This window comes from Petromyzon marinus, chromosome 6 (genome assembly GCF_048934315.1).
Source record: "Petromyzon marinus isolate PM22_M1 ecotype Great Lakes invasive population chromosome 6, UKy_Petmar_22M1.pri1.0, whole genome shotgun sequence".
NCBI classification, from domain to species: domain Eukaryota; kingdom Metazoa; phylum Chordata; class Hyperoartia; order Petromyzontiformes; family Petromyzontidae; genus Petromyzon; species Petromyzon marinus.
The window spans coordinates 17,502,023-17,514,260 of NC_133672.1; the positions used below are offsets into that span (position 1 = coordinate 17,502,023).

Below are 12,238 nucleotides of genomic sequence, written 5' to 3' on the forward strand. Positions count from 1 at the left end.
GGTAGTTATTTAGATCATCTTTAGGGCCCCCTTCGTGAAGTGGGCGAACATAGGAATGTTTCCATGCTAGAGGTACTGATGCTTCTTTGATTAACAGGTTGAAAATATGGGCTATAGGTTTGTATATTAGGTGACCAACAGTTAGCAGAGCAAAGACGGGCATACTCTCCGCTCCGGTAGAGGAGGACCCTTTGAGGTAGGACAGTTGTTTCAGAACATTACTTTCGTGGATAGGCTGGAAACTAAATTCGTTTAATGTTTGGACAGGGGTGTAGGAAATTGCATGAGCAGGGGTGACTCCCAATACATTATCAAAAAGGTCACCAGCTTCAGAAAAATGAAGGTTAAAATTGTCCACTAATTTTGGGGCTCTGAAAAATAGTCCCCATTTCAGTTAAGCACAACGGGCAGATGATCTGTGTTAGATGCCTTTTCGATACATTTGATTGTTTTCCAGAAGATCCTGGCATTGCTATGTGATTCCAGGAGAGTGGTGGAAAAGTAATACTTTTTTTTAATGCCGTATTTTTTTGACGCATCTATTCCTTAAAATCCTGTATTCTCACCAGTCATTGACCAAATTACTTTTCTGAACACATGCCCAAGCCTTGTCCCTAGTTTTCATGAGCTTAGTAATCAAAGGATCAAACCATGGTGGGCGGTTGCCTTTAATTTAAAATCTACCCAACGGAGCTTGTTTGTTAAGAATTTGGAGAAACGTGTACCTGAAGGTCTCCCAAGCCGTTGTCAGGTTGGGGATATCACAGACCTTGTCAATATCCGAGTGAAGCACATCATTAGTAAATGCCTCTATGCTGAAGTGTCTCATGGAGTGCTTATCAACCAATTTAGGGGGGGCGTTGGGTCTGGCTGATGATCTCACCCCAAATATGAAGGAGTGATCACTAAGGTTATTACCCAGAACACCAGTCAGTGTGAAATTGTGAGGGGCATTTGTCAATAGGACGTCAAGCAGAGTTGACTGTCCCGGATTTTTTAGGTTGGGTCTTGTGGGGACATTTATTAATTGAAACAGGTTAAATTCATCTGCAATTTGACAGGGGGAGGGAGGGGGGAGAGGAGGAGGGAGAGGGGTAGAGGGGGAGGGGGGAGAGGGGGTGGGGGGGACAGGGGGAGGGGGAGAGGGAGGAGGGGGGAGAGGGGGGAGGGGTAGAGGGGGAGGAGGGGTGACAGGGGGAGGGGGGACAGGGGGAGAAGGGAGAGGGGGAGGGGTAGAGGGGGAGTGGGGGTGACAGGGGGAGGGGGGAGAGGGAGGAGGGGGGAGAGGGAGGAGGGGGGAGAGGGGGTGGGGTGACAGGGGGAGGGGGGAGAGGGAGGAGAGGGGAGAGGGAGGAGGGGTGACAGGGGGAGAGGGGGAGGGGTAGAGGGGGAGGGAGAGGGTAATAGGGAGAAGGTTCATATTCTTAGTTTTTTCGGTAAAGTCACGTTGAAGAGAAACAACAAAATAACAAAATATATATAAAACAATAAAAAATTCTAAGAATATGAATTACTGCAGTCACGAAAGCTTTAAATCAAAATTTAAGGGAGAAGGTTGTCAATTGGGGTGACGTCAGCGCAGTGTACATCACCCGGATGAGGGAAGCGCGCGAAATCGTGACTCGGAAGTGGAAACGGGAAGGGGGCGGCGCGCGCGCGCGTTGCACGCCGGGCTTTGCCGACCGCGCTGTAGGGCCGCACGTGAGAGTCCGGGCCTCGGGAGCCGCCGCCGCCGCTGCCGCTGCCTCTCCGCCTCCTCCGCGTCTCCTCTCGCCCCGTGAGTCGCTCAGCTCGCTGCGTGAAGGGTGGGCTCTGTGGGGGTTATGAAGAGCGGGCGGTCGGGAGGGAGATGGTGGTTTGGGGGTGCGTGCCGGTGCGTGCCCCCCACTGACTGTAATGGGTGGTGAGGCCTCTCATGTTCACGTGCTCGGCATCCACCCCCCCGGCAGCAGCAGCACGCAACCATCTCGGTGTGAAACGTCGGCACGGACCCTTTTCGCACGCGTAGCAGCCGCAATGGTGTACAAGGGCTGCCCTTTTATTTGTGTGTGTGTGTGCGCGTCGGTCCGCTTTGCTCGAAGAAAAAAGCCTGTCAAAGACGTGTCCGGTCACGGGGATTGTTTGACCATACTTCACCACGCCGGTCAGCGCGGCGAAGGTGGACGAAGTGGACCCAAGGATTGATTCGGGTATATGTTAGTTATCGAACGCAGGGCGCTGGGTTCTCTGCACGGTGCGCTGACCACTGCACCACCGCTCCACCCAAAACCCACCTCAAAAACCATGTCGGATTACGCAATCTTAGTAGAAAAAACGTGTGGGTTATCGTTCACTTAAACCGAAATATCTCGGATGTCCTTTCAATACAATTTAAACCATTTCAGCATCAACCGACTAAACTTAGTCGCTATTAAACATCTCCAGTCATCTTAAGTGAAGCAAATAATGTAGCGACTCAGAATTGTTTCGCCACACCATAAACCGTGTCGTCACTACTACAAACTAATACAAATGCCCATGAGACTTTTGCTGTCGAAGTCCCCCTAACTGTTCCTTAACCTCCAATATCTCGCGCAGACGAGCTAAATATCGCCACATGCATGCAGACGACAGACTAAGGCTATACTCTGCTCGCTAAAAAACACGCAGTGACACGTATGTACAGACAGGTTTGTGCGCCGCCACGGGTAGTTTTTTTTTGCCTTCATGAATCTTGTCAATGACGAAACACTTTTTCCAAGTCCCGGTGGTTCTCCTTTGTATCTATTTTTTTGTATTCTTTTTGTGGAATTACACTATCCTAAATAAGTATACTGGTACATCATGGGACCTCCTTTGCCGGTACCAAAATATGAGAATAGGTTTTCCCCTTTTTTTTACAACAAAACAGGAGTTAACACCAAACTGAAACCTTTTACAAGGAATCATGTCTGCAATAACCACAATACTTGTGGTTGCATTCTGACCACACGTATTGTGGTTAATGCAGACATGATTCCTTAAAGGTTTCAGTTTGGCGTTTTAACATCTTAACACCTGATTTAAAGCTTTCGTGACTGCAGGGATTCATATTCTTGGTTCTTTCGGTAAAGTCACGTAGAAGGGAAACAATAAAATAGTAAAAATATAAAACAATAAAATATCTCACGACGTTTCGACTGCAACACAAGCAATCACCTGATCATCACCTGATGATGATTGCTTGTGATGCAGTCGAAACGTCGTGATAATTTTATTGTTTTATATTTTTATTATTTTATTGTTTCCCTTCTACGTGACTTTACCAAAAGAACCAAGAATATCTTAGCGCCTGTTTTGTTGCCAGAAAAAAAAGGGGAAAACGTATTCTACCTAATCTCAAGTATACAGGTGATAATGACACTGAACCGATTCGATAGGAATCCTCTCAATGTGAGTCTTCTCAATATCAAGCTCATCGCTGTATCATTCATCTCAACTTATGGCAACTGGCCTTTGTCAGCAATCTCAATATTAATCATCTATCTGAACTACATTGAGGTTCTATGCTGATCCCGATCCTTATGGTGTTGCTATATGAAACACTGCTTCTCTGAATATAGTTTACAGCCAACCATTGTCCATAAATATAACTTTATCCCTAAACTAACATTTTCCCTATCCCAGTTTAACCTTATTCCTAACCCTACCTTATCCATAACCATACTTTATCCCTAAACCTACAGTATCCCAAACACAATCCTATCCCTAATCGTACATTATCCCGAACCTGACTTAATCCCTACGTTTACCCCCATTAGCGTCTTCATTGTTACTCCCGTGTGCCACAAAAAAATAAACTGATTGTACCGAAAGAACCAAAGAGTATATAAACTAATTGTAGTTGGCGACAGCAGTATTTACAGAGCGGCAGTGTTGGTCGCGTCAGCACATTCCCTGGCTTGGCCAGCCAGTTCGGGTGTTTGGAATGGCTTGGATTGCTCACAGAAGTGGCATTTGGAGAAATTTTTAACTTAATGCCACTGACCTTCATGCCACCAATCTCAATATCGATAATTTATCTCAACTACATTGAGGTCTTATGCTACTGCAGATCCTTATGGTGTTGCCATATGAAACACTGCTTCTCTGAATTAGTTTACAGCCAATCACTGTCCATAAATATAACCTTATCCCGAAACCAGCCTTTTCCCTATCCCAGTTTTATCCCTGATATCAGTTTGGGTGAAAAAGGATAGTGAAACCAAGAGCTGCAATGAAATGTGTATTTTATGCCTTTTAGAATCCCTGCATGAGTCAATGCCAGTGCTTTTGCTGCCATGTTCCCCTTGTGTTTGATGTGGATTCTCTATCATGAGCTGATATCTTCTGATGCACTGACAGTGTTTTTTGAGGCCAGTTTGAGTTATAAGTCAAATATCTTGTTTTTGTGGGCCCTGTGTCTGTTGTGAGGCGATCCTTTCTCCTGTTTCTCGGAAGACAAGGGACTGGTTCCTAACCAGGTTACTCGGGTGATATTACATTGTCACTCATCGCCTGTCAGGTCGAACTATGATGTTAAATTGGCTCGTCCCTCACACCGTGAAGTGTCGCAGTGAGTGGGAATTTTAATTAGCTAAGAAGTTATTGGAAGCTACATGTATTATTATCAGTGTGTCATAACCACAGAAGAAATGTTTTAATGTTGTATGTGCTCTCGATGTTATGTTTATTAATGGTCAACTCATCCTTTTATCCGATTGGTTTTTGTTTCCACAGACCGACAAAATGCCTCTCGGGTGTAGATTCTACCAACACAAATTTCCTGAGGTGGAAGATGTGGTGATGGTGAACGTGCGATCCATCGCAGAGATGGGTGCCTATGTGAGCCTGCTGGAGTACAACAACATCGAGGGCATGATCCTGTTGAGCGAGCTCTCCCGCAGGCGCATCCGCTCAATCAACAAGCTCATCCGCATCGGTCGCAACGAGTGCGTCGTCGTCATCCGAGTGGACAAAGAGAAAGGTAAATGGCGCAAGGGAAAGTTTCAAACACTGAAGGTTTCGCAGCCACTCGTAAGCCAAGTATGGTCTTCCGAGTGAGGGCACCTGTTGAGCAATTCTTTTTTCAAGATTTTGCCATGCACTACTGCGGTATCTTCAAAGAGTTCTGTTTTGTTAGTTGAAGTTTAACTCCTGAAGATGCCTCTAACAGTAGTATGTGGTGAAATCCGAAGGGAGAAAATTCTCAAAATATGGCCTAACCCGTAAGACCATTTTTGGAATGCGAGAAAATTTTTCACCTAACTGTTGTATTGAGAATGCTAAGAATACACGTCCAGCCCTTTTGTTGCTCCACTGCTGGGTGATGAGCCCCTGATGTCTGTGGGTTGTGGTGGTTATTTGACCATACTTCACCACATTGGTCACTGCTTTTTGTTTGAAGGCAGGGAGCATAGATGTGAGAGCTACAACTAAGTTTTTTTCTGCACTGTCCTCTGCTGTGCACCACGTAGCCTCCCCACCCCTATGACAATCTGTTTTTGCACAGTGGTCCACTCTGCAGTATAAAGCAACATCACAATTGATTGGCAGGTCAACCCTCTCCCGTTCCGAGATGCGCAAGTGCCGCAGTGATAATTTTATGTAGAGGCATAGCGCCATTGTTTTTAAAGAAATTGTGCTCACCGCAGAGAACTGTAGCGACGCGACCGCACTCTATGATAGCTGGTGCCAAGCTGTGCCACACGCCCTCCCGCATGGGCTTGTGGAAGTGTCGGTCCCGATAAAGTTATATTTTTTTTTTTTTTCCGGTTTCGTTTTTATGATGGACACGCACATAATCGGAATGGAATCAGAGGAAAAACTGAACGGGAAAGGTTGTCTGGTGGGAGAAAGTGTGTCTACTTCTCACTCTTCCAAGATGCCTGGTCAGCATGGAAGAGTAGGCCACATACCCTCTAGAGATCCTTATAGTGGAGGCCCTTGTGCCAGCAGTAGTATGAGCAAGCCATTGCAGGGATACTCCTTCACCTTTAGACTATTTAGATTATTTTGCTTCTATAAATGTCCAAATGATAAGCCGCTTTGTTGAGCCATCATTTGTGGCCAGGTCGCTTTTGAAAAATAAGTTAATCCCTCAGTGGGCTTTGTCTGGTAGGATGGGGAGAGGGTTTAGTTTTATTTTATATTTATGTCTTTGGGTGATTCGTTTACCTTTCCTATACTTTGCACTCCTATCATGTTTTTGTATTGCTTGTTGTTGCAACACTTTTACCCGCCCCGACTGGACATCTGTGAAAAATATAGCTTCATAGCTCATCAGATTCCTCCAGTATAAATACATATTCTGATTCTGACATCAGCGATGGAGTAGCTGTTTTCAAAAAGGGATGTTTGGTCATGATTGACCTGCACTTCTGCTGTATGTGAATATTTGTTGCTGTTATTCTTACGCATTGATATGATGTACTCAAGTTTTGCACCAAAAATTGAGCGTAATCCTTCACCGTCTCTTTTACGCTTTGATCTCGAAGCTCTGGATATTAACTTTTGACATTCATTTCATTTCAAAGGATACATCGACTTGTCCAAAAGAAGAGTGTCTCCAGAAGAGGCTTTGAAGTGTGAAGATAAGTTCACAAAATCAAAAACGGTAACGTTTAGTTTTAGTTGGTTACATAAGTGTTGCACTGAACATATATAATAAATAAGGGAACCTGTGCACTGTTAGTATTATTGTTATGGATGTAATAATGATGAACAGATATTGAGTCTATTCGCTGTGTGCTATGGCAGTGGGACAGGTAATTTTTTGGCCAATTTTAATTATGTTTTTCACATAGTTCAGAAGCCTTCTTTGGCTATACTGCTGGAATTTATATGTAGTGAAAGCACAGATCCATGCCCAACTTCAGTCAAGCGATGGCTCCTTATATATACACGTGACATTGTTACGATCATTGCTGCTCATTGTCAGCAGTTAACGAACCTGCTGGAAGATATTTAGCTTGCTGTGGGATAGGTTGTAGAAAATGCCCTTGCTATCGTAATCATTGTCATCAAACACCCCAAATTCTGCCCTGTCCTTGGAAAGAATGTAGGAGTTTCCATGGCTGGGTAATGTGTTCACAGCAGACACTACATTTCTGGTGGAAATCTCTTATAAATCAAGCAGTGTAATTTTGTAACAGTGGGTGTTGGCTGGCCTGTTGCACCACTTTCATGAAGCTGTGGGTCCGTTTCACCATGATCATGCTTGTGGTTCTCCACAATGTCACACTTGCATGAGAACTCTGCACTGAGGTGTCTCCTTTGGAAATGTGCTAAATAGCATCTCAAAACAAAGTCGCCAAACCCAGGGAGTTAATGCTGCCACTTTTAATCGTGACAAAAAAAAATTCGAAGAGTTGATCATTCTTTTGATGCATCAAATAATACGCAAGCTCAAAGTAAAACTGTGCTCACGGTGTGCACAGCATCATAGCTGCACCGATACCAGGGGTTAGCAACCAAAATAACGAAAAGAGCTATTTTTGTTTACTTGGTAAAATAATGTTTCAAGAGCCACCAATGCATGTGGTGAATACGAGACGGTGGTCCTCAATAAATAACGTCACGAAGCAGTCCTGGAAGAGCCGCGTGTGGCTCCAAAGCCACAGATTGCCGACCCCTGACCTATACTTACCTGCGTTTGCGCATGCAGATGTTTTGCTCGTTTCTCGATATGAAATTCTCACAATGCACAAAACTATGAGCGTGAAAAAAACAGCCATTGGGCCCTGACATGCTTGTTGTGTGACCTGAAGATGGCGTGGAAGCCCAGTGTTAAATTGGTTTGTTACAACAGTAGTTTTGCTTTCATTTCAGGGGCCTTTGACATTAAGCGTACTTCTAGTTGTACATGTTTATTTTGCAATTGCTATTGTGTGATTTACTTTCAGGTGTACAGCATTTTAAGACACGTGGCTGAAGTCCTGGATTACTCCAAAGATGAGCAGCTGGAGAGTCTGTATCAGCGGACAGCCTGGGTCTTTGATGAAAAATACAACAAGCCTGGATACGGTGCTTACGATGCCTTCAAGCTCGCCGTTTCGTAAGTTTCCAGTGATGCAAAATCATTTGTAAGTCTGCGTGTGAATGAGTGATGCTCGAATGTATCTGTCTTGGTACATTGGCCATTACCTTTTAAAAATGGAGAATACGCTTTGTTGTGTAAGGCAAGTAACAATAAGGTATTTAAAGCAAAAAACAATATCCATTGTTTTCCCTTTCACATTTTTTTTGAACGGCTTAGCCCGCTTTCCGTATAGACATTGACCAAAACTCAATTAGTCTCTTCAGCAGTGACCCGAATGTGACTAAACATTCAAACCTGCGACTAGTTGCTTTCGCAAGTGACGGTAGTCTTTGTGTTCTTAACGGTGTGTTTGGGTGTGGGAGTGTGCAGAGACCCCAGTGTGCTCGATGGGCTGGATTTGACGGAGGAGGAGAAGGGAGTGCTGCTGGAGAACATCCACAGGCGGCTGACGCCACAGGCCGTCAAAATCCGTGCAGGTGACGTGATATTAATAGACCCACTCTATTCAAAATAAAGTCACCCATTAAAGACCGGTTATTGGGAAAGATGGCCTCTATTTTTGGTGAAGAAAATCAGATGTCTCTATAGCACTACGTATAACGGAAATATGTTGTTGTCCGTTAGATATTGAGGTGGCCTGCTATGGCTATGAAGGGATTGATGCTGTTAAAGAGGCACTGAAGGGAGGCCTGGCATGTTCCACAGAGAAGATGCCGATCAAGGTAAACATTCTACACCATTCGCAATTCTTCCTGGCAGTAAATTGTTATCAAAATGGACATCGATTAATTATTAAAGGCCCATTTGAGGTAAATATCTTCATTTATCTTTTTTGACACATCTCTGCAGACAAATAGACACTATCCATAAAAAAACGTGTCTCATAACAATTACAAGGGAGGTGCCTGTGTTTTTTGGTGTGATGTCCACCACATCGCGCGCATCTTGCATAATGCACAAAGCTGATTAAACATAGCTTATTGTAATTCCATGGTTACACCAGTTTAAACAATTTTATTTTACCCCCCCCCCATCACAATAATTGGTGTGATATATTTAAAAAGCGTTTTTAAAATGCATGAAAATTGTGTGCTTGAAAACCATTTTATTGAATGTTTGATCCAGATTAACCTGATAGCACCTCCACGCTACGTGATGACTACCACAACTCTGGAGAGGACAGAAGGCCTTTCCATTCTCAATCAGGCGATGGCAACCATCAAGGAGAAGATCGAGGAGAAACGTGGTGTCTTCAACGTTCAGATGGCGGTAAATTACGTTGCTATTGTGACTTCCTTTGTATAAATAAGGCGACGATGAACATTTTGGCAGTCTTCCTTTACCCAACGTTCGTGGTTAATTGAGAGTTTCAATTCGTAAACAAGCTTACTACAAGTAACAATCTAATGAACATTTTTTTGAAAATGAAAATTCGACAAATGAGCATGTTTTTCAAATATTTGGCACGAATGACAATGGGGGTGATTTTGTTTGTGTGGGTGGCATTCTGGGATGTACATTGTGACACTTCATGTAGCCTCGGAGTGCACCTGGCCTGGCCCAAATGCTGTGGTGACATCACCGCCACTTAGTTGCGAACGGCAGCTGTTGTACATTGTGAGCTCGGTTGATAAAGATGTGGGTGGTATAGAACAGTTGTAATATTTTCCCATGATCAGCTAATTGTAATATATTTCACATTCTGGAGTATTGTACAGGTGTGATTAAAAGAGCTGCCCTAGGTCTTGTCATTTGCGCGCACCATATACTACCATGTTGATTGCACGAGGCCGATTTTTCTTCGTTGTGTTCGAGCAGCCGAAGGTGGTGACCGACATTGATGAAACGGAGCTCGCCCGGCAGCTGGAGAAGCTCGAAAAGGAGAATGCGGAAGTGGACGGTGACGACGACGCAGAGGAGATGGAAGCAGAGGATTGATACGCTTTGGTTAATTCATCAGCATTTGACTTTTTTTCATGCATTGGTATTATTGGAAAGTGGTCAACAAAAGTTATTTCACTGAACAAAATCCTTTTAAGTTAAAAAGGTTGTGTACCTGGAAGAACCCCCTCCAAGTAAAAATGGAAAACTTTTGAACCTAAAATTAAACAATTTAAATGACAAACTAATAACAGTAGCAAATACTGTGGCGAGTAATAATGCTGTCCTTTACCAAAGGCAACGGGTGCCTAAGTGTATTCACATAAATGCCAACAGACTATAATACTCAGTATATAATACTCAGACTAGCCGATTCTGAGTATTATACACTTCTAGTGTATTAAGCTCAAAAGCAGCGCAATGCCTGTGTGGTTTGAATGATGGTGAGCAGTTGCTTAATAACAATATCTCTTTATAACCTTAAGTCAATATTTTGGCCATTACCTACATATAGTTTACATTCCAAATCAGTGCTACTTACCACATTTTGAAAAATTGTAAGGTCTCAACATGAAGGATGTGGCTGTATTTGGTTTTAGTAAATTGTTGAATAAAAAGTCCAACTGATCGACCAGTTTCTGTTATTATGTAAGAGAGACAAAAACATTAATTCTTTAAAACATGTGCGGTCTACCATGCCTTTAAGCTGCAATATAATGCATTAAAGCCGTATTTAGAAATCATTGTTATTGTCTCTCTATAGAAGCTTTTAGCATTTATGTTGCAATTAAGTCCAATGTTCATATCAAGATTTCTGCACATCTAAAGATGGTACAGAGTTGGTGATCATTTATATGACTAATAATAGCCGAAGAGCAATACAGCATGTTATCACAATGTTTATTATTGAATCGTAAAGCAAGTTACTTATTCCACACCTTGCATTTGTAACGATATTTGAACATGATTGGTACCCAGAACTGATGTCTTTGGCCAATGATATACTCCAGCTGTTTATGTATCAAATGAGCCATAGCAGCTAAGCTTCTCCAAATGCAACCAAAATAATAGCAAAATATTTCAACAAAGATGGTCGAGTGTCAAAGCAGTGGTCCAACACTGCTGGAATCCTGGGTTTGTATTTTTGGTAGCCAGCCAGTACTCGGCAATGGCTGTGCAAAGACGAATCATTGTTTCAGCTTTTGCCAGCTTCGAGAATTAAACGCTGTAAATGGCATCGACCTGATGTGCAGCGTACGCTGCTATATAATTGAGTTATTGAATTGGCAAGTTATGGTGTCATCTTAGAGCCATTCCCTTGCATGCTCACTTCCACTGGCAGTTACAACATCTGTTTATGAAATTAGAAGTTGCGGTTAAAGTCCAAACTTTAAATTAAGGGATGTTTATTTAGCCATTAATATCAAAACTGCACTTGAAAAATGTTTTCTCAAGTGGAAGCCTTTTGAATTTTTTACGATCAGGGTTACTATCACTTAAGACATCCATGAGCCCCTAATAGATATTTCACCTTTTTCGTACCACCTGAGGTGGTATAAATGTAGAAATTTTAATTTATTTGTAAAATAGCAATGAATTTTGTAATATTTATTTGAAATTGAGTGTGTTAAATCTCTTATTAGCCATATAAAGAGTGGTGCTATTACAGCTTTACTCGTTTGGGTGGTACCGATTTCTGCTCTGGCTACTCTGACAGACTGATGGGCATGGTTTAAGCTCTCTTAGCCAAACCTGGGTTTCATAAATATGCAATTATCAGGTTTCCTATATGTTCATTCATCCTCGGGATCTTATTAACTGATCAGCAGCAACGCTCAAATGCTGACAGATCCCCAACAAAAACTGGCAATGCTGAGTGGCGACTTATTGTAATCTTGTAGGCAGCTGTTGAAGGTCCACTGAGTGAGCTCAGGGACCCCTTAACTCACCCTCACGGCAAACATCGCCTGATTTACTTCGGCTATGGCAGCTCAATAGTTCAAAAAAGAAAGTTGAAAATGTGTAATTGCATAAATGAATGATTAACAAATACTCCCATGTATGTCGGCTGGCATGCAAATTATGTGCTTGATCAAGGTAAGACTGCACATTTAATTTTACTGAACTAAATGTGCGGTGGTGGAGTAGGTAAGTGAAGAGCAATGGGGATACTGATGATGGGTTAAAGAAGATTGCGATGTAATAAGAGTTACGGGAGTCGACGGAAGAGCCTTAGGTGCGAGCGTCTATAGAGGGTTTTTCTTTTCTCGAGGGACCCTCCGATTCTGAACCGTTTTATCTGCACTATGTCCAGAACGA

General features: G+C 43.0%; 1 protein-coding gene across 1 annotated transcript; it reads left to right on the plus strand.

The window, feature by feature from the left end:
- The first annotated feature begins 1,615 nt into the window (after positions 1 to 1,615).
- EIF2S1 (eukaryotic translation initiation factor 2 subunit alpha) lies at positions 1,616 to 10,547 on the plus strand. The gene is made up of 8 exons (XM_032947620.2): positions 1,616 to 1,777; positions 4,738 to 4,984; positions 6,534 to 6,613; positions 7,902 to 8,053; positions 8,408 to 8,514; positions 8,663 to 8,760; positions 9,164 to 9,307; positions 9,857 to 10,547. The coding sequence occupies exons 2-8, from the start codon at positions 4,747 to 4,749 to the stop codon at positions 9,974 to 9,976; spliced, it is 939 nt and encodes a 312-aa protein (XP_032803511.1). The 5' UTR covers positions 1,616 to 1,777; positions 4,738 to 4,746; the 3' UTR covers positions 9,977 to 10,547.
- The last annotated feature ends 1,691 nt before the right edge of the window (positions 10,548 to 12,238 follow it).